General features: G+C 50.3%; 1 protein-coding gene across 6 annotated transcripts in view; it reads right to left on the bottom strand.

Annotated features, from left to right (window-relative positions):
• ACOT11 (acyl-CoA thioesterase 11) overlaps positions 1-27,456 on the bottom strand; it is a 56,618-nt gene that overhangs the window by 12,604 nt on the left and 16,558 nt on the right. For 3 of the 6 annotated variants that reach the window (XM_066376375.1, XM_066376372.1, XM_066376371.1), the window contains 6 exons: positions 11,166-11,376; positions 10,126-10,195; positions 5,389-5,449; positions 3,028-3,126; positions 2,237-2,372; positions 285-441 (listed from right to left, as the gene is read on the bottom strand). In XM_066376375.1, coding sequence (XP_066232472.1) covers positions 285-441; positions 2,237-2,372; positions 3,028-3,126; positions 5,389-5,449; positions 10,126-10,195; positions 11,166-11,304 — 662 coding nt within the window. In that variant the 5' untranslated portion in view covers positions 11,305-11,376. Of the gene's footprint in view, positions 1-284; positions 442-2,236; positions 2,373-3,027; positions 3,127-5,388; positions 5,450-10,125; positions 10,196-11,165; positions 11,377-13,930; positions 14,157-15,281; positions 15,375-25,329; positions 25,428-27,456 lie in introns of those variants that run through there. The other 3 variants (XM_066376370.1, XM_066376373.1, XM_066376374.1) reach the window with 3 other exon arrangements.

Below are 27,456 nucleotides of genomic sequence, written 5' to 3'. Positions count from 1 at the left end.
CAAGAGAAAGAGGGAGAGGGATACGCGCCTTGAGGGACAAAAGAAGGAGAGGCGCAGGCGTGCTCCAGAGAGACAGCTGCCCTGCAGGGCTTTTTGAGCCAAAGAAGGAATGGGCAGCTCACAGAAAATCATTGCTCTCCAATTCTCTGGGTCTGAATGTCCCAGGTTACCTTAATAGAACAGCCAAGCTCCTGGAGCCTTGAATGACAACACCAAGCTAGGGTTTCTACCCTGAGGGAGCTGGCCAAGGGAGGGAGGGCAAACTCAGTGCACTCTCCTCTCACCTGGCTGCAATGGTGGCCACATTCTCCATCCAGGCCATGATCTGGCCCCCGAAGGTATTGCCCTGGTGATTGGCGTGGGGGGGCAGGACCAGCTCCACGCTCTCCACGCGGGTCTTCTCGGCTGGCACCATGTGGCTGCAGTCTCTGCTCTCCAGGTCTAAGCAAGGATGGGCAGAGGGAGAGTGGGGCAATGAGAAGCATCCCCATGGGCAGCCCAGGACCCTATTCCCCCACTCCGCCCCACCCGCATTCTTTTCTTCTCTCGGCACCAGGTGTGCTGGACCTACACGAGGGAAGAGAGGAAACCAGGCACGAGAGACGAGGCTGGCACAGGGCAGTGGGCACAACTCTTGCACCTCAGCTCCACCTGACACAGGCTGGAAGGCTGTGGACGCATCAAGTAACCTTTCTGACCCCCAATTTCCTCATCTGTGAAGGGCAGATGTCAAACCCAACCCCACAGAACTGTGGAGATGAAATGCAATCTCCATTCTAGAGTGCCTGGCACCAAACACAGTAGGCACGCCCTCAAAAAGGATAGCGCTTCCCTCCCTCTGCCCTGACATGCCCTGCTCCTCAGGGGCAAAGGCATTAGGATCTCCTTAGTAGGACAGGTTGGAGAGGCCAGGGAGGCCAGGGACTCAGACGCTGGCATGCCCCACCCAGCCCAAGGAAGGGCCATCTCCCAGGGAGAAAGGCCTCCTCCTCCTCAGGGAGGGCCCAACAAATAGGTAACATTCTGCTTGGCTCGCAGGCTGCTGAGAGATGCCACAGGCAGGGAGTAAGGAGGTTGCAGGCCTGAGCCAAGGGCTGGAGGCACAGTGGCAGGATAGTCACAGTCACGGGGACAACCAGGCCTTTGACTTAGCTAGAGCAGAGGGCAAGTAAGGGACAGCACCAGATGAGGCTGAGCAGTCAGCCAAGGTCCTGGAGGCCAGGCGAGGGCATTTGGACTGACCCTTGAACAGAAGGGCTATTACAGGAGGGATTTGGGAGGATTGCCGTGGGGATCGATGGCTCTAGGGGGCCCTGATGACAGTAGGAAGAGCTGGGCCTGCCTCGCCGCAGCCCCCAGGCCCAGAACAAATGGGCACAAGGAATTCGAAACAGAGCCCACTGCTTTCACTGGGTAAGCTAGTTCCACCTGCACCCCTCCCCACTCTGGGCAGCTGAACTATCTTTGACTTATCCTAAAATTGCCTGCTTTAAGTTTCAAGAAAGACTCCACATCCTAATGTTCTGGAGATCAGTGATGAAATCCAAGGTCACTCCTCTGATTCATTGCCAAGCCTGTGCCCTTTGTCAGGAATGCATTTCCTCATCTTTCCATCTGTCAAAATCCTACCAGTCCTCAGAGGATCTGCGCATGCTGGGACAGAACAAGCTCCAAGATGCGCTTTAAGGAAGGAAAAGCAAGAGACAGAACAGTCTGTACTGTATGTTCCCTTTTGCGTAAAAGAGGGGGCTAATTATACCTAGTGGGCTTAAAGATGCAGGAATGCTTCTGGAAAGAGGCCCAAAAGTGAGGAACAGTAGGTGCCTCTGGAGGGGACCTGCATTCTTGGGTAAGAGAGTCTTGCTTTTTATTTTATCTTCAGCTCTATACCTACGCACATACCTATGCCTACATCTCTATCTATCTACTTTCCTACCTATATGCTTTTTAAAAATCCTAGAGTCTCCAAAGCCAAGCTCAATGCTACCTTCCCAAATACCTTACATCCTAGAGACCCAAATGCATTTTGTGAATAACAAAGTGCTTTCCTCATGGCAGCTGGGAGCTGGGCAAGAGGCACTCCCCTTTGCCTAAAGGAGACCTTGAGACAAGAGGGCCAGCCAGGCCTGAGGCCACCAGTGGGTCAACATCCCAAGAATGTCTTTCCTCTCTGCCCAGTTGGGGGCCCAGGGCCGAGGGGAGACAGCAGCTGCCCTCCCTAGTCCCAGCCACTCACCGTCCTGAATGACGCAGTTGGCCAGGAGGTCCTTGATGGTGTCGGCGTAGACCAGCCGCATGCGCCGGCGCTCGGCTGCCACACCGTGCTCAGTCTTCTCCTCCTCTGTCTGCGGTGTGATCTGCTTCAGCTTCACCTGTGGGCAGTGGGGTGGGGGATACTCGGGACAGGATCCCTGAATCATCACCAGAGTCTGTCCCCCCAGCCGCCATCTCACACCTGGGGCTGTTGAATGGTTACAAGTCTGTTTGTTCTTTCTTTGTCCATATTTGAAAAACCATACATGTGGGCAGTGCCTGGAGGGTTTCTGGGCATTTATGGGTGCCCAGAGGCACAGCCAGGACTCGCTCTCTCAGTCTCAGTGGTCCCTCGGTCAGCACTGGTCCAGCTGGGGGAAGCTGTCTCGGTCTGAAGGCCATAGGTGGTAACATAGAGACCTGGGGTATTCTCAATGTTGACTGATACGTAATATTCATCCTCTAAATGGCCCAGGCTCCCTTCTGGGGTAAAGGCACAGGGGAAGGGGAGTAGGGGTCATTGCAGAACATGAAAGGGAATGATGAGACCTGAAAAATCCTCATGTGAGATGCACAGGGAGAGGCGGGGAGAAGGAGAGAGCCTGGGGCTGGGGGTTGTGGGGGTTGGGCCTTCTTCTAGGGGCTGTGGATTCACTGTCCCACCCCCACCTCCACCACTCTGCAAACCCAGCCTCACCACCCTGGTCCAGGCCCAATATGACTGGTGGCCAGGTGGCTCAGCAGCATCGAGCAGCCAGGTATAGAGCCACCAACCTTGGAGAGATCACGCTGGGCCACAAAGGTGGCCAATGCCTTGCACACACTCCAGTGCTTCTCAGAGCACAGGTCCTCGGAGGCCACCTGGATGCCCACCTGGAGAGGAAGAGTGGATGGAGGAGTGAGGAAGGAAGAAATAGAGCTCAGGAACTGAGGCCCCACAGCCCAATGAGATAGAAAGTCCCTACCCCAAGCCTGGCCTCTGCATCACCCATCAAGTCTAGGAGGCTAGAGACCTGGGGTAGGTTCTGATTCTGCCCCTGGCTCCCTGGGAAACTGGGAAAATCACTTTCCTTCTCTGGGCTTTGGTTTCCTCATCTGTAAAGTGGGTATGACCATACCCAGCCTCACAGGGCCATTGAGAGGATTAACAAGAGGCTGTGTCTACAAAAGGACTTAAGGCAGTGGTGGGATTTAGTTGGTTTGCACCAGTTCAGCAGAACCGATACCTAATTTTTTGCTGAGTTTGGTGAACCAGTTTTTAAAATGGCACTTGTAATCTGGGTTCTAAGGTGGGTGGCTGGCCAAGCCCACCTTAGATGTGGAAATCATAATTTTACATTCCTTACTCTTTTTTAATGTTCCTTTGCACAACAGCGTATTCTAAGCACCCATACTAATGCTCATTCCGTCCATAAAAATTTGACGGAACTATGTTTGTTTTTTAAAATTCCCAGAACTATGCAATTCCTGAAAGTGTTCAAAGAGCTAAAAATATTGCCCAAACAATTGCTGTAAGTGCCACCAGGTGGTGGCATAGTGAATAGAGCATTGGACTGGAATGCGGAGGACCCGGGTTGGAAACCCAAGGTTCTTGGCTTGAGCACAGGCTCACCAACTTGAACGTGGGGTTGCTGGCTTGAGTGTGGGATCATAGACATGACCCCATGGTTGCTGGCTTGAATCCAAAGGTCACAGGCTTGAAGCCCAAGGTCGTTGGCTTGAGCAAGGGGTCACTTGCTCTGCTGTAGCCCCCCAGTCAAGGCACATATGAGAAACCAGTCAATGAATAACTAAGGAGCCACAATGAAGAATTAATGCCTCTCATCTTTCTCCCTTCCTGTCTGTCTGTCCCTATCTGTCCCTCTCTCTGTCTCTGTCTCTCTGTCTCTCTCTCTCACTCATACTCACACACACACACACACACACACACACACACAATGCTGTAAGTTCAGCAGAAGCGGAAAGGGGTTTTTCAAAGATGAACATAATATGTTCAGAGAAGAGGAGTCGCCTGTTTCTAATATATTAAACACAATGACTATGACTATAGTCTAATTGGCCTACCTGTAAAGAAATGGGATCCTACTCCTACAGGGAAAAGATGGTTAATGATAAATCACAGAGCTGATGATGCTTGGATAAAAGCAAAGAAAATTACAAGTGAGGACACCAATCAAGAAGCAATATGGAAATATGTTAAATAACAGGTTTGGTTTTTTTTTTGTTGGGTATTATTTAATATTTTTCATTAATATTTTAAAACTTTCTTATAACATAATCTAGTTTTGTGTACCTCTTTCATTGTTCTTATTTAAGTATTAAATGCATGAAATAATAAACTACCTTTCAGTATATCTTTTTTTTATACTTAAAATGGTCATTAGGGCAGAGAACAGGTTGTTAAATTATTTGAATCCCACCACTGACTTAAGGTAAGTAAAGTGTTGGATAAATTGAAAAATAAAACATGTGGGTGGTGAATTTATGGGCATTTCCTGGGCATTTATGGGTGCCAGAGGCACAGACAGAACTCACTCTCTCAGCCTCAGTGGTCCCCCAGTCAGCACTGGCCCAGCTGGGGGAAGCTGCCTCCGTCTGATGTTCATGGGTGGTAAACAGAGTATCTCCCCACAGCTCCAGAGCCCTGCGCACCATCAAGAGTCCTTCAACAAGCCTGAGCCATAGGAATCATGCTGCCACTTCCCAGGCAGGGAGACAAAGTCTGTGGGAGGTAAGCTGAAGGACTGACGTCCAGCGCTCGCCCTGCTCCAGGCCCACAGCCTCCAGGGTCAGGCACAGCAGCTGTCTTCCTTGCATTTCCTTCCTTCCAGGCAGGGTCTGACTAGGCGTGAAGACCCAGGAGGCCAGAAGTCAAGTCCCACATTGGGATCTATGTAGCTTGGTGACTTGGAGCAAATCCCTTCCCTTTCCTGGACCTCAGTTTTCCCTTCTATGTTATGGGGTGTTGGACAGAAATATCCTGAGGACCCTCCCAGCCCTGCCTGCTAGTTCAGAGCTCCACTGCCTGAACCAGAGCTTTGCGTGTGTGATGTCTGGGCTGGGGACAAAGAGCAGAGGGGAGACAGAAAACCCACCCAGCACCCACCGTCCCCAGGCGGTGTCTGCCCCACGTACCTCCATGCTGGAATTGAAGGCCCGGTTCACCTTGGCCTTGATATTCACTACTTGTCCGACACTGGGAGAGAAAAGCAGGAGGTGAGCCTTCCAGAGGGAACAAACGGAGGCAACAGGAGGCCCCCAATACTTGCAGGGCCTCTGCTGAGGGTAATTGGCAAGAGAATGTAAGTTTGCAAAGCATGTTCATGTACGGATGTTACCTGAGTCCTCAAATAAACCCAGCAAGATAGTATTAGCACCCCTTTTATTGGAGGAGCAGCTGAGGCTGAGAAGAGTGGTATATTTCATTCATCTGCCCCCTCTCTCACACTTCTCCTTGTCCAATGAATAAACAAGCTTCTTTTTTCTGTTTACTGGTCACTTCCTCAGGGAACCTCACTCTGTCCCCCTGTAGCTCTGCAAGGTTCACCTTCCTAATACTCCTTCCAGCAGATCGACCTCTGTCACCCCCACAATCCTTAAGCTCCATTGGAGCATGGACTAGCACAGGGCACAAGGCTATCCCTCCATACTGGGTTCCCCTACTAAATTAACACGTTCCACATATACGGCATACCTACTCAGTGCAAGGAGCTATCAACAGAGGGTGGGAAGGGAAATGAAAACATTTAAAGAATGCCTACTACATGCCAAGCATGGTCTCTACCTCATTTGAGCCTAAAAACAACTGTGTCAGGTAGGTTTAGGGGCAGATTGAACATCAGAGAAGGTAAGCCATTTGCCCGAGGCCACCAGTTAAAAAATGACAAGGCCAGGATTCTAGACTGATTCTGCTGACTGCTCTGGCCCCCTCTGTCCAGCAGCCTGTTCCTCGGGAATGAGTCCCACTTCCAGATGAGCAACCAGAATCCCCAGGGAGCCACCCAGCCTGCCCTGTGCTTACCGGCTCATTCCCGCCCCCCTTTATTTTTTAGCAGTTCCAACAGTCATGAGGGGACTGTCATTTTTTGGAAATGCATCATGACAGGTGGAGGGATGAGTATCATGATGCTTACAACTTACTTTCAAATGGTTCAGCAAAAAGAGAAAGTATATGTATTTATCCATATATAGAGAAAGCCAACTTAGCAAAATGTTAATTATTGAATCTCGGTGATGGTGATCATTGTATTATTCAACTTTTCTAGAATTCTGAAAGGTTTCATAATAAAAAAATTAGATAAAAAAACCTTCCCTTGTCCTCAAAATAAAAATAAAATTTTATTTTCTGTGGTGCTAAAAAAAATAATAATAAAATTTGTGACTCTCCTCCCTCCCCCTCATCCTCATCCTCCCTTTCCTCCTCCCCTCTGGCCTCCCCCAAAGCCAAGCAGACATCCATGTGGACTTCAAGATTCTCTTGCTTCTTTTTTTTTTTTTTTTTTTTTTTTATTTTTTATTTTTTATTTTTTATTTTTTTTTCATTTTTCTGAAGCTGGAAACGGGGAGAGACAGTCAGACAGACTCCCGCATGCGCCCGACCGGGATCCACCCGGCACGCCCACCAGGGGGCGACGCTCTGCCCACCAGGGGGCGATGCTCTGCCCATCCTGGGCGTCACCATATTGCGACCAGAGCCACTCTAGCGCCTGAGGCAGAGGCCACAGAGCCATCCCCAGCGCCCGGGCCATCTTTGCTCCAATGGAGCCTTGGCTGCGGGAGGGGAAGAGAGAGACAGAGAGGAAAGTGCGGCGGAGGGGTGGAGAAGCAAATGGGCGCTTCTCCTGTGTGCCCTGGCCGGGAATCGAACCCGGGTCCTCCGCACGCTAGGCTGACGCTCTACCGCTGAGCCAACCGGCCAGGGCTCTTTTTTTTTTTTTTTTTTTTTTTTTTTTTAAGATTTTATTTATTTATTTAGAGACAGAGAGGGATAGATAGGGACAGACAGGAATGCAGAGAGATGAGAAGCATCAATCATCAGCTTTTTGTTGTGGCACCTTAGTAGTTCAGTGATTGCTTTCTCATATGTGCCTTGACCGTGGGCCTTAAGCAGACCAAGTAACCCGTTGCTCGAGCCAGTGACCTTGGGTCCAAGCTGGTGAACTTTGCTCAAACCAGATGAGCCCGCGCTCAAGCTGGCGACCTCGGGGTCTCGAACTTGGGTCTTCCGCATCCCAGTTCGATGCTCTATCCACTGTGCCACCGCCTGGTCAGGCGATTCTCTTCCTTCTTAACTGTTCTTCATCCCACAGCTCAGGCCGAAACTGGCTCCTCCCCCAGGGTCACTGCCCAGCCTCCCTGGGGGTCCCCTCAAGCCCCTAGTTCCCCAACAGCCCTCCAGGTGTTCACATGGCGGAGAGGCAGCTACCATAAACAAACCTGACCCGTGTTTAAGTCCTTCCCCAGGACCAATTTACTCTCAGGGGACAGAGGAGCATGTTAAATGTCATGTCAATGATGCCAGCAGCAAAACCCAGGCGATGGAGAACCCTAGAAGGCCAATGACCAGGTTTTCTCAACACATAAATTCCAAGGAAAGAGAAAGACGGAAAGGGGGGAAGGGAGAGAGGGAGAGAGAGTTTGGGGGGAAGGTATAACACCTATAGATTTAAAAAAAAACTTAATGCCTGGCCTGCGGTGGAACCGTGGATAGAGCAGCGACCAGGAATACTGGGATTGCCAGTTCGAAACCCTGGGTTTGCCCCAGTCAAGGCACATACAACAAGCAATCAATGGACAACTAAAGCGAAATGACTATGAGTTGATGCTTCTTGTCCCCCCACTTTTGTAAAATCAGTAAATAAAATTTAAAAAAAAGACTTAAGAAACATATCATCCAATTGCAACCTTATTTGCATCCTGACTTGAACAACAAAAATATCTGTGAAGCAAAACAAAATAGAAACAAATTCATGATACAATATGGGCAGTTAAATGCCGACTGAATATTTGATGTCTATGAGAAATTATTGTTAATTGGGTTTAGGTATTTCGGCCTTGAGGTTAAGTTAAAAAGAGTTCTTACCCCTTACAAACACAACTTGAAATATTTTTAAATGGCAAAAGAAAAAAAGAACAACACTTCCGCAGCTTTCCTCAGGCACAGCCCAGGCTTTCCTGGCCACCAACCAGGTTCCAGGCCCTTCCCCAGCTTGCCCTCCTTCCCAGGATCCTCTCCAGCTTTCCCTTCCACACACGCCCTCTCCGCCCAGACTTATCTCCACTCTGCTGGGCCTTGCCGCAGGTCCGTGCATCCCCCCACCAGCCCTCTCTATCCCTAGCCCTTCCAGTTCCCAGAATCTGTGTTGGAAAAAGAGACTCAGAACTGGACCAGAGCAACTTAGCTGTTCTTCAAAGTGTCTCTACTTATAGTGCTGACAGTACTTGAGCCAGCTCAAACACTTCTTCCAGGTGGCCCCCCTCCTTTATGCCACATTACTCACCCCAAGACATATAGGAAATGCAGCCCATTGGGTAAGAGCAAGCTCTGGGATCAGACTGCCTGCCTGGTACTGTATCCTGGGTCCTCCACTAGCTGTATAACCTCAAGCGAGCTATTTCACTTCTCTATGCCTCAGTTTCTTTTCTGTAAAGTGAAGACACTAACAACCAAGGTCTCATCGTATTGATCTGAGGATTAAAGAATGTATTTTAAGAGGTATTGCAAATAAGGAATCAATATTGGTTCATCAATTATGACAAAGGTACTACCATATGAATGTAAAATGTTAATCAAGGAGTTGGATATGGGGTTTATGGGAACTCTCTGTACTATGTACAACTATTTTTGTAAATTAAAAACTATTCTAAAGTAAAAAATATTTGGAAAAAGTATTACAAAGTACCTATATGTCAGAGATCATTATTAGCATGGAACTCACCCCTATGAATTTAAATTATGTTTCTACATATGCCTCCCTGCAGTTTGGGAGCTGCTAGGATATAGGGACTACACTCCAGTTGATTGTGTGTATCACACACCCAGCATTGGCCCTAGTCCAGAAAAGGTGCAAGTAGTGATGAATGACTATACAATAAACACAGGGACTGGCCAAACTTTTCCTTAACTGAAACATTCTGGGCACCAAGGAAGTCTTAAATAAGTCCTTGGCACTTGATGTCCTAGGTACTGATAGAGAATTTAGAAGCAAGACAGAGGCAAGAGCATTGCAAGCAGTCCCTACAGACTAGCATGGTCCTTGGGTCCCAGCAAACCTCTACAGAGACAAAGCTCGACACAGTATGATGAAGAACTTTCTAACCAATACAGGCGTTAAAGAAAAGAAAAGAAAACTGGAAGATAGTGAGCTCCTCATCCCTGGAAACATGTGAGTAGAAATTAAATGACACAAGCTTCTGATTAGGTTTTGCCAAGGTACCTTGTCTAGGGACCTCCCTACAGTCCAGCGACCAATGAGCCACAGAGAATGTCCAAGATCAAAAGGCTTTCACTGATTAAGTCTAATCCCTTCCATTTTGCAGATAAGAAAACTGAGGCCCAGAGAAAAAGTCTGACTTTACCAAAGCCACACAGCACCCCATGCTGAGCACCGCCTCAGCAATGTCCCTTTCCAAATTTGAATCATCTTCCTTGGCTCCACCCTGGCTGAGCAAACCCACCCACAGCAACTAGCAGCAAGCCAGCTCCCAGCCCACTGCTGTCCCAGAGACCCTGCCGATGGGTCATTGCTTCCCAGACACTTCCCCAACTCCATCTGCAAAGACCATCAGGTTCCATGCAGGAGAGACAGGGCAGGGGTCGCTAGGCTAGTGGTGGGAGCCCAGAAGGACCTAGAGGCAGGAGGGGCCACTTACCTAATGGTGTGCTCAAAATAGATATCATCCATGGAGGCCGTGACACAGGGGCAGCCAGCATGCCTCTCCGCTAGCATTGGGAGAAGAAAGCCATGTGTTAGCATCCTCCCATGTTATGCAGACCTCTGATTAAATGTCAGATCTCCCGAGATAGGGCTATGCCTCCTCACTCACAACCTTCTTTACTTTCCTTCAAAGTTACCATGTCCCATTTTATATATCTGGCTTTTGTCTGTCTAGTACCTCTCCCTTCTGTCCAACTGCAAGTTATTTGAGGACAAGAATTTTTGCCTTGTTCACTGTTATACCCCAGTCCCAGAAGAGTGCCTGGCACATAGGAAGCACTCAATAAATAGCTGTTGAATGAATAAATGAATGGTTATACTATGGTAGTCTACTCCCTGGCCTTCTAGAGTGCCCACACAGGTTTGCTCAGCCAATTTCACCCATCTTTGCTTGCTTGCCTGAGTAATTCTTACCCTCAGGACTCTGCTCATGTGCCTTCGTCCCTCTAGAATCCCTTCTCTGTCCCCAGAGCTAGGTCACAGCTTCTGCTCTATTCTCCCACAGCCCTAATTTCACCTCCCTTTCCCAGTCCCCATAAAACAGTGCCAGAGGGCAGTTGGGTCATCTGTCTGTCCCCCCAAATCAGACTGTAAGCTCCCTGTGGGTTGGAGAATACTGGGACATCAAAAGGAATGAAATGAGTTCAGCTCAATTCAACTTAATGTAGGGAGCCCTTTAAGGCAGACAGCATGGTGCTTGCTCACAGCGCTCCTAAGCCCGTCTTGGAGCAGCCACACTAAGGCCATGCTGTATGGGAGCAGACCTATGGGGCACTCAGGGCTAGAGGGTTTGGAGGAAGGGTAGGCCAGAGCTGAGCATCAAGAAATTGGAGAGGGCTTTGCAGGTAGGCAGGCTGGGATGAGGGGTGAGTGCTGCACTCAAGGAAACAGCAACCACCTCAGAAAATCGAGGCCTCTCCTGCAGGTGTGTGGGGCCAGGGGGCAGGAGGACGGCTGTGCCGATCGTAGCCTCACCGGACAGGCAGGCCGTGGTGTCAATCCACTTGAGCAACTGCCCGCCGCTCAGCTCACCACGCTGGTTGGTGTGGCAGGGCAGCACGAGCTGGCTCATCTGCACTTCTGTGGGGTTCCGGTACCCCTCGCTGTCTGACATGGTGCTCTCTTTGTCCTCTGCATGTGAGGTTGACTTCCGGGACTGGCGACTCAAGAACACAGAGGAGAAGCCCTGGGGAACAGGTGAGGTCAGAGAGGTCAGCTCATAGCAGGGTACCCTGGGTCTGCCCATCCCTGAGACCCGAGGGCTGGAAGGACAGGAGAGTACCTCAGAGCCACCTCCCACCAGACCCCCAACTCCAAGAGTGGTGTTCACCCTCCAGCTCATGGCTCAGACCCCAGGGGGCAATTTGAATGTCACTTAATGCCCAGTTTCCTTTTAGCCAACAACTCCAAGTTACCATGACCTTGAACCCGAGGAGGGGGGGGAGAGAGGAATCGTGTGGAGAATTCAGTCCTTCTTGCTTCAGCTTGTATGTGGGTCCGCTTTTTAAAGTTTTACCTCTGATTGACCTTCATGCTTGAAAGATTTCCCCTCTCCATGCAGAGAAGCATAGTGAGCCCTCTAGCCCTCAAGCCTAGGGATTTGATCCCAATAAAGCATTTCAAGAAGCAGCTCCTATTTCATCCCCCAAGGGCCCCTTTCTCAGGCTCCTTGTTCTCCAGATGACACCTCTGTTGGGTGCTCATTTGTCTTTAGCACTTAGCTCTGCTGACCGGGAGCGCTCTGGGCAGTCACTGAGCGGCTGGGCTGCGTGGCCCAGGCCAGGGCTACAGAGGCTGCCAGCTGGAGAACCAGCCGAGAAAATCCTCAGACTTGTTCATTGGAGGTGGGGTTTCTGCCCAGCGCCAGCTTTTCTTAGTCCTCAGGCAGAAGAGGTGGCGAGGGCCTAGCAGCCCCTTGAAGGGGGTGGGATGGAGAAGGTAGAGCCCACCTGTCATTCCTTTTCTTCCTAGTCAGACTGTGAACAAGAGCTGGGTACACCTGCATGTGTGAGAAAAATGACAGGAGGGGCAGGAACAAGTTCCAATTCTCACGGCCACTGCCAGTTGTGGTGATGATGACAGTTGCCACCAACATTTATATAGCACTTATTAAATAGCAAACACTCTTCTAAGCACTTTCCATGGACTAATTCAATTTTATCCGCACAACAAACCCCTGAGGTAGGTTCATTATTATCCTCACTTCACAGCTGAGGAAACTGTGTGAGGCCCAAGTAAGTGGCAAAGCTTAGCCGTGACCCCGGAGGCCTGGCTTCAGTCTGAGGTCCTACCCACCACACTGCACTGCCTGCAGGGGCTCTTGGGGCCAACATGAGAAGGAAGCCAGGGCTCTGGGCCTGGATTCAGCAGCAAAGAGTGTCACAACCCAATGCTGACCCAGCCCCTGCTGCAGATGGGGGCAGTGACAGCTCAGGGCAGAGGTGGCCCTCCTGCCAGAGGCATGCACCCCTCGGATAACTCTCCCAGTGAGGCTCCATAGCTAATCCAATAAATTCAAAACACACCAACATAGCCCTGGCCGGTTGGCTCAGCGGTAGAGCATTGGCCTGGCGTGCGGGGGACCCGGGTTCGATTCCCGGCCAGGGCACACAGGAGAAGCGCCCATTTGCTTCTCCACCCCCACCCCCTCCTTCCTCTCTGTCTCTCTCTTCCCCTCCCGCAGCCAAGGCTCCATTGGAGCAAAGATGGCCCGGGCTCTGGGGATGGCTCTGTGGCCTCTGCCCCAGGCGCTAGAGTGGCTCTGGTCGCGGCAGAGCGATGCCCCGGAGGGGCAGAGCACCCCCTCCTGGTGGGCAGAGCGTCGCCCCTGGTGGGTATGCCGGGTGGATCCCAGTCAGGCGCATACGGGAGTCTGTCTGACTGTCTCTCCCCATTTCCAGCTTCAGAAAAATACAAAAAAACAAACAAACAAACAAAAAAAACACCAACATGACTGACTCAAGGTTGCTGACCCATAAGTGGTAGAACTGGGATTTGAACCCAGCTTGTCTGACCCAGAACAGCTTGTAGTTCCCCAGAGTGGCAGCTCATTCTCAAGAGCCCCTGGGTACCAGGTACAGTTCTGGGCACTATAGGGAGAGAGGGGAGGGCAGCCATTCCAGGAGCTCTCAGCTTGGGTGGAAGCCTTCGAGGTGCCTGGCTGCCAGGCTTGCAGGATCTTGCAGGCATCTCTCAGGCCTTGTGGTCTAAGCACAACTATCACCATGGTAACCACTGCCAAGGCATTTCCCGCCCAGTGTGCACTGGGGGCCTGCTTGGATGTGGAAGCGGGTGACTGCCTTTCTGAGTGTGTGGGAGGCGGCAGAGGGAGGAAGCCGATAGACTGTTCACCCACGCTCTCCCCAAACCCCTCTCAAAGCCAGGGGGTTCTACACAGAACATTCCAGAAAGAAGCCTAGAGAAAACTAGGGAAACAGGGGAGGCAAGATGCACAGGGTAAACAGGCAGAAGAAAGGGAGCCAACGTGTGGGGTTTCCGGGCAGTTCTGGGCATGCACACACAATGTCCCTGCTTCACAAGCCTATTTCACACCCACCGCTTCACTGGATCCTCACAAGGAAGGCAGACCCCATTTTTTACAGATGAGGAAAGTGAGGATGGAAAAAGCCCCAGACCAGAAGTCAGGATACCTGAGCTCGAATCCTCTCTCTGCTTCTCACCTGGTCAATCCCCACTCCCACCAGCCTCCTATTTCCTGTTCTATGAAAAGGAGTCCTTACCTTCCCAGTGGGACTCGATAGGCCTCACTCATTCACTCACCAAGCACCTCTTCTGCACAAAGCCCTGGGCCAAACACTAAGAACTCAAAGGTAAATTGAGCCAATCCCTCTGAGAAACTCCTACTCTAGTGAGTGCTCATATCTAGAAGGGCCTGGCACTAAGTAGGACCTCATCAAAGGTTTGTGGAGGGACAGACAGACTTGAGTTCAAATTCTAGCCCTGTCCCTCAGGTGCTATGTGATCCTGAGCAAGTCCCTTCTCCTCTGGAACCTCATCTATCATTCACAAGGTGGGCAGGGGCAGTGGGAGACTGCCAATCCCCAAGGTATCCTCAGTCCTGGTTCTAGGATTCTGGGGTCTAACCCTGCAGGGTGCTGGCATGCCCAGATGAGATTTCCAATAAGGAAGCCAAGGAGCCCTGTCACCTCGTCAGACAGGAAATATTAGCCTTCTCCAAGCAGGGCTGAGCTCCCATCTCCCCAACCCTTGCAAGCTGCACCATGGCTCTCCCCCAACACCTCTAAAAGAGGGGTGCAGAGCCCTGGGCTCTAGCACCAGCACAGGGGACAGAGCAGCACCAGTGGCCTGGGAGACACGGCCTCTCAGATTCTAACTCCTTCCTTGGCTCCAAGACAGCCTGGCCCTGCCAGGCCGGGCCAGGCCTCCTTCTCATCCCAGAGTGGGCGGGCAGCCAGCCTGGGAGGCAGGGGAATGTGCAGCCCAGGACAGTTTGGCCAATGGGATCCTCGAGCTCAGCCACTCCTCCCGGAGCCAGTTACAGGGTGAGCGGAGGCACTGGATGGAGTCAGGTCCTGGGCGGGCCAGGCAGCTGAGCTGAGACAGCTCACAGGGAGGGCAGAGTCCACTAGAAAGGTGGGGTCAGAGACATGCCCTCACAGGAGGCAGCCGTGCCAGGCTCTGGCACCCAGCCTTAACAGATCTGGCCAGGTTTGATCATGCTAGACTAGGCCTCAGTTGGCTACACCCTAGGATCTATGTCCCACCTCCTGGGCCAGCCATGTCATAGCCCTACTGGTCAGAGCAGGAAAGGCCGTTCACCCAATCATGTCATTGACAAGGAGACTAAGGCACATGGAAGGATAGGCTGGTCCAGGGTCATGTAGCTGGGTGCCAGGATGAGCCCTCCTGGGCCGGGGCTCCTTCTAGGCTATTTGACCACAGCACCACACTAACACACTTACCCTGGGTTTCCTCCCTTCCTCAATGAGCCAAGTAACAGGGATCCAACCTCGCAAAGCTCTCGGCCTACCCCACTGCCCTGACACGCTCGGGGTCCCGCACTGCAGCTTGCCGGACTGTTTCCATAGCCTGTTCACAGGCCTCCAGTACCTGCCTCCTTCTGGCCTCCACGCAGCACCAGACGGATCTTCCCAAAAAGCAGATCTGACTGTGTCCTGCCTGGCAGGGAGACCAGGTCCAGTCCTTCTAACTCCTCCCACCCCAGGATTTTGTTCTGTCCCTTAGAACCACACAGACCTGTTTGAACAGTAAGCCTGATCAGACACCTCCCCCGCCCCAGACAGACAGCTCCCCGCTCCGCCCCCCCCCCCCCCCCTGCTCTCAGGACCCAGGCCCTGCTCCGGTCCTGCCTTCCTGCCATGAAGCCCAGCGGCTGCCCTCCCAGCTCGTCCACAGGAGGGTCCTCAGAGCACCACTCTCCTCCACCTCCTTCCCTCTGCCCCTGGTGCTGCTTTTGCCTAGGATCTCTTTATCTGCCCTATCTGCCAGGTGAGTCCTCCCTCCTTCTTTTGCAAGCCCCCCGCCCCCTGCCTCTTCCCCAGAGAGAGTCAGGGCCTCCCAGCCCCCACAGTCCCACCAGTCTCCATCACAGCACTGAGCACGCTGTGTAGTCCCTGTATTCATGGATGCCTCTCCCATCAGACAGGCATTTCCACAGGACACGGACAGATTCAGGTCTGGCACAGAGCAGATGCCACATAAACACCTATGGAAGAGGCTAATGACAGGGTCCACCTTAAAGCTGAGACCTGGAGATGAGGAAGGTCTGAGAAGGAGAGGACAAGAAGGCAGTAGAAAGGACAAGCAGGAACAATGGTGCCTTGGGTGATGGGAATGACCGTAGCAAAGGAAAACATGAGGCAGTACTAGGCACCTATGTGGGTAGACAGAGGGAAAGGGGCCAAGGAGTCCCCAGAAATGATGGAAGACTCTTGGAGAGGGGTATGGCCTATAGTCAGAGGAGAACTGAACAGCAGGCACACCAGGTGCACACCCTGGACCCCGACTTCTGAAGGCCCCGCAAAAGCCCAACTTTACACCTTTTTCTAATGACACCAAGTTTGGTTTCATATGTGCAATTTTAACATTAATAGTTCATAATATTTTTTATTTATTTAAAAATATGGTTAACATGTATTTTTATTTCCCCTGTCTCCCTTTTTATAAGGGGCCCAATATTTTCTTCTGCTCTCGGGGTCTCAACCGACTTTAATCTGCCTCTGCCTATAGTGGTTACCCAGAAAAGGAGACCAGCCAGCAGAGAGCTCTTAGTGCCTACAGGAACCACCAGGAACAGCAAGCCTAGAGCAGGGGAGGCCCACCTGCTCTGGCGGGAAGGAACTGGTTTGGGTGACCTCTCAACTAACCCGCCATGACAGATGGGCCTTGGAAGTTGATCTGGCCAGGGTTAAAATCTGGTTCCATAGCTAACTTGTGTGACCTCAGGGCAGGATGGTAAGAAGCTAGGAAAGTTCCTTGGGGAAACTGAGAAAGACAGCTGAACAAACTGACCGGATACAGAATGTCACCTCCCTAGAGATAACATCTAGGCCTCGGTTGTATTTCAGCTCCAGGCCCAGAAAAACAGCAAAACCAGGTAGGCAACACCAGAACCAGCTGCAATGACTGATGACCCGTGGTGCTGACCAATCAGTAAAGACCACGACCCTGAAAGGGCACACCTGGAAAGCTGATGAATATTCTATTGAAATCTCCCATAAGACCTCCCCTAAACTCCCAGCCTTTAAAAACTCTCAAAACAAAGGACCAGCGCTTGCTCTCCCTTCTGGGAGCTCACTCCAGTCTTTCTGTACCCCCTCTTTTCCCCCACAGGGGTGCACCTCCTAAACTCTAAGGGTCCCCATGAGACTTGTAACCAGGGAGCAGTGGGTAGCAGCAGCTTGCCCCGGGCTCATCCCCTGAAACTCTCTCCAAGGCCCCCTTTTCTCTGACTTCCCAGTGAGCCAAAGCAGCCCCGCCTAGGCTCTCCTGTTCCTTCTTCTTGTTTCACTGTCCCCAGCTTTAACAAACGTACTTTCAAAACCACCTGGACTTGCGTTGTGAAGTCAAGAACCTGCATGACGTCAAGAACCCACACACTACCAGCTGGCCCTAGGCAGAACCACTAAGGGCCAGGCCCGCTTTCCGGTAACAATCTCAGGATAAGCTACTCAACTTCTGTGGGCCTTAGTTTTCTCATCTGTAAAAAAATGGGATTATAATACCTACCTCCAGGGGTCATCCTAAGAGTGAAACTAAATGAGATCAAGTGTTTAAAGCTCCTAGCACATGGCTGCCATGTGGCTAACATTTGTTGAGCGCTCACTATTGGTTTTATAAAGCTGAGAAACATGGCTGGGAGAGACCCAGACAAACCTAATTCACACGGTACTTCACACAGCCTTTCCTCACCTATGAGTTCACCAGAACTTCACGGTGCAGGGGCAAATCTGTGAAGGGGCAAGGTTATTAGCACACTTGAGAGGTTCTGGAGAATTAAAAAAAGCCATTGATATTGGAGCCTGAACTCAATCCCAGGGTGTGGGACTGAAAAGCCCCTGTTCCTTCCACTCTCCCTCCCTGCCTTTGCAGAGGGGTGAGGACTAAAATGCAGACTGGAGCCTGGCCTATGGTGGTGCAGTGGATAGAGCCTTGACCTGGAATGCTGAGGTCGCCAGTTCCAAACCCTGGGCTTGCCTGGCAGGCATATTTGTCAACATCCTAAATTCTCCTCAGATTCCCTAACTTTCTCCCCCAAAAAGGCTCCGACCAGCCCCCACACACTCACAGGATGCACGTGCACCAGGAGCTGAAATGCACGCAGAGCTGAGAAACCAAATAAGGGAATAATTATGTCAAGGTACATAAGACAAACAATCAATGAACAACTAAAGTGAAGTAACTATTAATAGGTTTCAGTTCTTCAGGTTACAAACGTAAGTTTTGTTTCTTTAAATTTCTATTTATCTTTCCCCGCCATTTTGTATATTCAAATCGTTTCTTCTACTCAATCACCTTTTGACATCTACTTCTATATAAGGTAATAATCCGTACTAAGCAAAAACTTCCACATAACTGCCTAACTACTCCTACCAGTGATAGGCCGCCCCGTATCCTCTTTCCTCCCCTAAATATCTTTAAAATTACCGTACCAACCATAAACCGGGCTGCTCTCCCTTACGAGACAGCCTGGCAGGTTTTCTCTCAATAAAGCCTGTTACACTGGTCTTTCGGACTCCGATTGACTCTATCAACTATGAGTTGACACTTCTCATTCCTCCTCCACCCCTCTCCTCTCTCTGTAAAATCAATAAAACTCTTTAAGAAAATTAAAATGCAGGCTGGAGGGGGCAGGGAGAAGCAGCCTCTGACACACACACACCCCTCTGAGCCCCTGGCCAGGCCCACGAAAGGCCTGGTTGTTTAAGCATGACCACTCTGAGCTGTCTGAGGGAGCTGCCTAACCTGATACCCTGTCCCCACAAAGGTGGCTCCAATCTCTCAGAGAGACTATCATGGCCTCCTCATGATGGCTTCCCCACCAGCAAGGCAGGCATATTTGTCAACATCCTAAATTCTCCTCAGATTCCCTAACTTTCTCCCCAAAAAAGGCTCCGACCAGCCCACACACTCACAGGACGCACATGCACCGGGAGCTGAAATGCACAGAGCTGAGAAACCAAATAAGGGAGAAGTAATTATGTTAAGAATCCAGCTACACAACCCCCATGTTTGTGGCAGTATTGTTCACAATAGCAAACATCTGGAAACAGCCCAAGTGTCCGTCAGAGGACAAGTGGATTAAAAAGCTTTGGTACATATATACTATGGAATACTACTCAGCCATAAGAAATGATGACATCGGATCATTTACAATAACATGGATGGACCTTGATAACATTATACGGAGTGAAATAAGTAAATCAGAAAAAAAAACTAAGATGAATCCATACATAGAAGGGACATAAAAATGAGACTCAGAGACATGAACAAGAATGTGATGGCAACAGGGGTGAGGGGTGAGGGGAGGGGGGATGGGGTGAAGAAGGAGAGAGGGGATGGGGGAGGGGAGGGGCACAAAGAAAACCAGATAGAAGGTGACAGAAGACAATTTAACTTTGGGGGAGGGGTATACAGCACAATCAAATGTCAAAATAATCTAGAGATGTTTTCTCTCAACATATGTACCCTGATTTATCAATGTCACTGCATTAAATTTAATTAAAAAAAAATAGGCAAGCCACAAAAAATAAATAAATAAATAAAACAACTAGCTAATCATTGCAGCTAGGTAACACAGCAGCTAAAGCTGATACATACCACTTTTTTGGCTTTTTAGTTTTATTTTATTTTTATTAAATTTATTGTAGTGACATTTCTTAATAAAATTATACAGGTTTCAGGTAAAAAAAAAAATAAAAGAAAGAATCCAGCTACACAAAGATGCTGCCCTAGAGAATTGCACTTGGCCTTGAGATTCCCAGTGGACAAAGCAAAAAAGGATAGCAGTGGGCACCAAACTCAGGTAAACAGAGGGAGCAGTCATCCATGAAGCTAGCGTGAGGGTTGGGAGGACACCAGTGGGCTGTTCTGATTGTCATATGTTATCAGATCATATCTTCATTCTAGAAGATAAATAATGACCCCCAGAGCCCTATACAAACATCCTCATTTTACTTCTAGCCACGGCGTGTGTTGGCACTTAACGTTTTTCAAAATTTTTTCATGGGAAAGGTAGATAATTAAATCAATATTTTTTATTAAGCACTTTCCATACACTATTCATTGGGTTAATATTTATTGAACACCTAGTATGCATAAAGTTCTATGCTAAGAACTTTCAGATATAGTATCTCTGTAATTCTCATATTTACTATGTGAGGCTTTGTTATTCTACCCATTTTACTGATGAGCAAACCAAAGCTAGAACAGGTACATTGCTTCTGTGCACCTGGGAAGTGGTAGAGTTTAAGACACTCCCAGACCCACCAGCCAAAGTCCATGTTTACATTACTATAGCATTTCCATAGGCCTTGGGGATGAGGAAGATAGAAGAAATTCTTCCCATGTGCAACTCAGAGAGGGGAAGCAAACTACCTCTAATCACATAGCTAGTCAGCGATGGAGGAGAAAATAGAGGCTGCAGGCCTCAGTCCCTGTCCAGAGCCCACAGCCTGGTGCAGACTCATCAGGCAGTGAGCTTCCCCCTTTTGACTGCTAGCCCTTGGGAGCAACTGCTTTATAGGTAAGGAGTTTTACTTTAAAGTGACAGAAATGTTTTGGAACTTGATAGAGGTGGTGGTCGCACAACATGTTGAATGTACTAAATGCCACTGAATTATACACTTTAAGATGGGTAATTGTATTTTATATTTCTCCTTGATAAAGTGTTTTTAATTCTTCAGGAAAACATTTTAGATAAATATCAGAGAAGCCTGTTAAATTAATGTAAATGTAAAATGCCAACTATATTAACAAAAAGAGATGTTAGAAGCTGACTGTTTACCTTAGTACCTGGCACATGCTAAAAATGGTAGGCAGCTTTTATTATTAGCTCTCTGGGCCTCAGTTTACTCATCTGTCAAATGGGGCGTTTAACTATAGTCTCCAAGACTTGGCTTCTGGGAGGAAGTTGTCAACAGGGCCCCTGAGGTCTCCGAGGCCCCTCGCAGACAGCCCTGCCACATCTCTAGCCTTGCTCATACCACGTGCCCCCGGCCTCACGGTCTTCTTTCAGTTCCTCATACTCCTCATGCCACTGTCCACCACAGGGCCTTTGCCTGTGCCGTTTCCTCTGCCTGGAGCACTCTTGCCTCTCGTCTTCACTTCTGTAATGCCTGTTCATCCCTCAGTTCCATGATATCTCCCCCCATCCTCAGGCTCCTGGCATCTGTACCTCACCTCTTTAATGCACTTTCTATAATGAATGACAATGTTTATTTAATTGTGGGAGTATTTGGTTGACACTGGACCAGAAGATCTACCAGGAAGGAGCATTCTCTTTCTACTCCTGGTATCCACAGGGCCCAGCACAGAGCCTGGCTCATTGAGGACCAAATAAATAAGTTTGTTCCATGGGTCCCCAGTTCCTGCTAGTAAGGCAGGGAAAAGAGAGGTCATAAGGTCAGGTGAAGTTCCCCACTAGAGGTCCGGCTCCCACCCCTGCCCCTTCACCCCATTCTAGAACAGAGAGCCTGGCCATCACCTGTCTTCCTCCACCTCCAGGGTAAAAATAACCTTGTCTGAAATCTGATGCCTACCTTCAGGCAGGTCAGTCAGCAAGAGAACTCCCACTCCCCCACAAGGAGCCTGCCAGGGCCAAAGTGGGTAGAGAGGGCATTTCCTGAATATTTTCCCATTCTTATCCTATCTGACTGATGGGCACACATTTGAGGGGTTATCACTGGCGAGGTACACAGAAGACCCAAGCCCAGAGAAGTCCCAAGTCCTGTCTATCCAAGGTCTCCCTGCTCTGAACCACAGAGCCAGGCTTAAGCTTAAGAGCAGGCCTCCTGCCTCTACCTACACTGCAGCCCTTTCCTCTACCATGAGAGTGAGGAGGGTTTGGGAAACTGATTACAACAGCCTGCTTATATGACTAGGGAAACTGAGGCACTGGGGGCTCTCTGTCCAAGGTCCTGAGTGAAAGAGCCTAGAGTCAGGCAGACCTTGGGGAAGTTATGAAGAGGCTGAGGACAAATACCCCATCCGACCTCATCCAAGAGTAGTGTGAGGACTAACAGAGATCCCAACAATGAAGGCACAGCGCCCGGCTAACTGGGAAGTGTTGGGCACATGTTAGGGAGTATCAGTTTGAGGAGGCTGGAGAGGAGGGAGCAGTTGGGCTGGATAGGGCCTGGTCTCTCCTAAACCACAGGACACTCCAGCGGCCCTCATTTCTCAGCTTTGGGGAAGTGAGAATGTGAGGAAAGGAGGCACCATGGGACCGTGGGTTCTAGAGCCGGGTAGGCTGCATGCAAACCCCAAATGCAGGGTTCACGGGCAACTTGTTTCCCGCTACACCCAGTGATCTTATGTTCCACCACTGAGCAGCCCCCGCCAGAGGCCAGTGTCCCCGTCTGTAAAATGAGATCAATAAATACTCTACAGAGCAGTCCTGAGTGCAAAGGGAAGGGACGTGTGGGGAGTGCTTTGTAAACTGCAATGGTTCTGCCCTCTTACTCCAGCACTACCTGAGACTCTGAGCAGACCTGCCAGTGTGCACAAGCCTGAGCAGATCCACAGCCTCACAGAGCTGCAGAGCGAGGGGCTCCCTCGTGCTGTTACAAAGAGGGGTAAGGCCTGTGGGAATCTGTGCCAAGCCTACAGGACGAGGGACTGGCCTGTGGGGCTGGGGGTTCAAGTTCGCCTCAGCCAACACCCTCACTCCACTTCTCTGGACTATGTGGGTGCTGTCCCGCAGTATGCCCCAGAACGAACGATGACAAACATGAGCAAGTGTTTTCACATCTGTCTCTGGCCCCAGCTTCCTCATTTAGAAAATTGAGAGGGTGGGTGCGTAGGTGAGATTGAGAACAATCGCTCTCCCTTGCTTAAATATTTAATACGTGCCAGACACTGTGCTAAGCATTTCCTGTGCATTATCTCTTTCGATCTTCACGTGCTCTAATAGTTGAATGTTGTTATTCCCATGTTAGAGATGGGAAAACAGGGGCTCAGAAAGGGAAAGTAACTTACACATGTGAGCACGCACACACACTCGTACAATCTCACTGTCAGTAAAGGGCAGAGTTGGAACTTGAACCAAGTCTGTTTCACTCAAAGTTGCCCACTTTGCCATAATTGCCTCTCTCATTTGACGGGCCAGGTAGTTACCTCATCATCCCAGGTATCTGTGCCAAGTACAGCCCTTCCTCACCACACGTGCCAGGCCGGGACCCATACAGGGACTATCCCTGTCCACCTCACATGCTCCGCAGGGAACGGTGATGTTAACAGTACCTCCTTCCAACATAGTCCAGAGTCAAGGCTCTTGTCTTACTGGATGCTCAAGGCCCACAAGCCCACGAGGGGACCTGGTGGACACCACAGTGAGACACCTGCACGCTGGCTGAGAGCTGCACCCTGTGCTGTGTAAACCCTTAGCTCTCAGGGGTGTGTGGAGACCTACTGGCCAGCTGGGTACACCCCTCTCAGGTGTACCCAGGAATCTCAGCTACCACCCTCCCCCGAGTGGCTTCTAGCATGTGCTGGCTTGCTCCTGGAGGCAGGGGCTCACTCTCTTCTGATATAAATCCTTCCAATGAGGAGCAGGTCAGCCTGTCAAGAGTTCTCCCATCCCCCCCACACACACACACACCCCACACAATTGATCAGCTGCCTCCCTGCAGCCTCCCCCCTTGGCTCTGTTTGCTACCTCCTACCCCCACTCCACCAGACCCCATGAAGAGGCAGGAGAGAGCTACACACAGGCAGTCTGACCCTACGTCCAATTGTTGCCAGTCACCCTAATAGTACCTGTGGCCCCTCAGGGGAGCCACTCTGATAGCACCCAGCCCAGAGCCCACATTCAAAGGCACACCCCCATGCAGAAGCTCCTGGCAATGGAATGTGCCCTTCAGGAACTGTGAAGAACAGGTCCAGCCTTTCTCCTCATCAGAGCCCTTCACCCCTCCCAAACAGACAGCCAAGGCTGCTGCCTGACACTGCCTCTGGGTCACCATGGCAACAGGTGGCCAGGTGATGGGTCAGGCCCAGCCATTCTGACAGTGGCCTCATTTAACCTTGGGGCTGAACACACCAGCTACAGACATCACAAGTTCCCTTTAGGAGGGCACAGGAGAGGGAGAAAGAATAAGAAGAAGGAAGGGGGGAGATGAGGGGTTTCAGAGACAGAGAAAGAGGGAAAGAGAATAGAAAATTCATGAGGTCAAAGAATACAGGCTGGTAGAGAACAGAGCAAGTAGGAGAATCTCTCTCTCTCTCTCTCTCTCTCTCTCTCTCTCTCTCTCTCCTCCCCCTCCCCCTCCCCCCAGAGAGAAGCAAGGGAAGCAGGAAAGGGGCCCCCTCACCCTCCCAGGCTGCACACATTCCTGCGGCCTGAGCTGCTGCTCTCAGCCCTATAGGATTCTGGCTGCAGCTGGGACTTCCTGCCCCAGGAAGCTAGCAACACGTTGGGTGGCCCCTTCAAGGCCCAGCTGCTCCTCCAGCCCTGGCAGGCCCCTCCTTCTGAGGGATGGTGTCCCTGGCCCCTGCAGGTGGGCCTGCTTCCCCCAGTCCCTTAGGCAGCACCTTCAGGTTGACCTCCCCTGCACTCTCTGAGGCCCCAGACAGCCCAGCTCTCCAGCCCCCCCCCCCCCAGGTCTGCAGTCTGCTTGTCTTCTTTCCCGGCTTCTCCTCATATAACACACCCGCTCTTCCCCCAAACTGTTCAAGAAACCTTCCCAAGCAGAGCCAAGTGGTAAGAGCAGGAGTGTGCCTTTCTCCATGGAACTCATGCCCTTATACCATGTAAGCGTTAGACCAGGCCTCAGAATGAGGTCAAGCAAGGAGACACCACGCCTCAGAGGGATGCGCTGAAGGCCTCAGTCACCAGGTCTAAGGGTAAGAAACAGAGATGGGGCACCCCTTTGTGGCACAGCGGGCATACCACCTGCTCTGCACCAGGCACTTACTGTGCTTCAAGTCTTTCCCTCCGCCTCAAGCTCTCTGACTGCAAGATAGCTGTGCTAGTCCCACCCTCACCTGTGTGTCCTACACTGTCTCTGAGGAACTTCAGCCCACAATAAAGGTTTGTTGAAGAAATGATGATTCAATAAAAATTTTAAAACAAACAAAAAAAGTCCTGGCCAAGTAATTTAGTTGATTAAAACATCATCCTACCATCCCAAGGTTGTAGGTTCAATCCCAGTCAGAGTACATACAAGAATCAACAACCAATGGGGGAAAGAAAGAAAGAAAGAGAGAGAGAGAGAGAGAAAGAAAGAAGAGAAAGAAAGGGAGGGAGGGAGGGAGGGAGGGAGGGAGGGAGGGAGGGAGGGAAGGAAGGAGGGAGGGAGGGAGGGAGGGAGGGAGGGAGGGAGGGAGGGAGGGAGGGAGAGGGAGAAAGAAAGAAAGAGAGAAAGAAAGAAAAAAAAGCAGGCCTGACCAGTGGTGGCATAGTGGATAAAGCATTGACCTGGGATGCTGAGGTCCCAGGTTCAAAACTCCGAGGTCCCTGGCTTGAGCAGGGGCTCATCCAGCTTGAGTGCAGGCTCACCAACTTGAGAACAAGGCTGCCACCTTGAACATGGGATCATCAACATAAGAAGCAATGAATGAACAACTAAAGTGCCACAACTACAGTGATGCTTTGATGCTTTTCATCTCTCTCCCTTCCGGTCTCTCTCTCTCTCTCTCTCTCTCTCCCCCTTTCTCCCTCTTAAAAAAACAACACAATTAAGTACTAATGTGAAGTTGCCCACGCCTTCTTTTCCCCTTCCTCCATCCCCTCTTCTTCCCCCTCAGGCATGTATCTCCTAAACTCTAAGGGTCCCCATGAGACTTGCAACTAGGGGAGCAGTAAGCATAAGCAGCTGGTCCCAGGCTCACCTCCTGAACCTGTCTCCAAGGCCCCCTTTTCTCTGGCTTCCCAGTGTAGGCTCATCTCTTTCCCGAAGGTTTCTAGAGCCACTGCAGCCCCATCTAGACTCTCCTGTTGCTTCTTCTATTCTAGGTCCTTCCTTGTTTCACTGTCCCCAGCTTAATAAACTTACTCTCAAAATCACCAGCACTGCTTTGTGAAATTTCTCCTACACAAAGTCAAGAACCCACACGCTACCGCCTGGCCCTAGGGAGACCCGCAAGGCATGATCCCCTTTCTGTTAAAAGAACCAGGGCTTCATTTCAGCCACGAATCAAAACGTTGAATAGAATAGTCTGTGGCACTCCACGGAGACTTCCCACAGACATTCACACAGTCTCAGGGATTTCTGGGCCCCCAAAAAGCTTAAGATACCTCATGAAGAAAATGTTTTATTGGAATAGAAGGCCATGATCACTAGAAACCAGCTTGGGTTCACTGGGAACAAGACATTTCAGGCATAAGGGAAGAGGTCATTGGGGCAGGAATAGACATATTTTGCATATTTTACATTTGCATAGACCTTGAATATTGTAAGGGCTCAGTCAACATGTGTGAAATTGAACCTGGGAGGTGTCTCCAGTGGACTACCACATTTGTCTGCTCTGTTCAACAGTTGATCAACTGGTTTGAATGAAGACACACCCAGTCAATAGATGGCCACCTGAAACATTTTCACATAAACATCAAACCAAACAGATGAAAATAAACCAGACTCATGGTACCAGTCTGCATTTTCGTTTTTCTGTTGCCATCAATTTGCTTTAAGTTATATGCATGATGGGTGGCTCTAACTTAACAATTGTTTATGCAAAAATAGCCACATGATCTCACCTGTCCACAGCTCAACAGTGCCAACTTCTACTGTAACCAAACTAGCACCCTGTGGTTGCTGAAGCCTTCTGCTGTCATGGGGGCATATTTAGGGCAGGAAAGATTTAGCGACAGGGAGAAGACAGCCCCCCACTGGGTTACAACAGCTAGGATGAGGCCCAGTCCTAAGAGGGGAACAAAAGGAACAAGGAGTGGCAAAGGACAAGCATGTCCCAGGAGGGACAGTGAGGGGGCTGGGCTACATTTGGCCTGAGTGACAGGCTTCTGCCTAGGTCAGAGGACAAGAGGGGTCCTAGTAAGATATAAAACCATGACCAGACCAGGATGGGCCAATCCTGCCTGGAGATCAACATCGATCTTTTTTTTTTTTTAACAGAGACAGAGAGAGAGTCAGAGAGAGGGATAGATAGGGACAGACAGACAGACAGGAACGGAGAGAGATGAGAAGCATCAATCATCAGTTTTTTTTTCATAGTGACACCTTAGTTGTTCATTGATTGCTTTCTCATATGTGCCTTGAACACGGGCCTTCAGCAGACCGAGGTTACCCCTTGCTAGAGCCAGCGACCTTGGGTCCAAGCTGGTGAGCTTTTGATCAAACCAGATGAGCCCGCACTCAAGCTGGCGACCTCGGGGTCTCGAACCTGGGTCCTTCTGCATCCCAGTCCGACGCTCTATCCACTGTGCCACCGCCTGGTCAGGCAACATCGATCTTTTTTAGGTGCATTTAAGATCTTGCTCCCCAGCATGTCATCAGTTTGGCTTAAACAAACTCTTATGAAAATTCAAGTAAAACAAAACATGATAGAGGGAGACTTGACTTGAAGAGGATGTGAGCACACAGTGCCA

Source organism: Saccopteryx leptura, chromosome 3, assembly GCF_036850995.1.
Source record: "Saccopteryx leptura isolate mSacLep1 chromosome 3, mSacLep1_pri_phased_curated, whole genome shotgun sequence".
NCBI lineage: Eukaryota > Metazoa > Chordata > Mammalia > Chiroptera > Emballonuridae > Saccopteryx > Saccopteryx leptura.
Note: the sequence above shows the minus strand (reverse complement) of the source record. Positions and strands in the feature narration are given on the sequence as shown.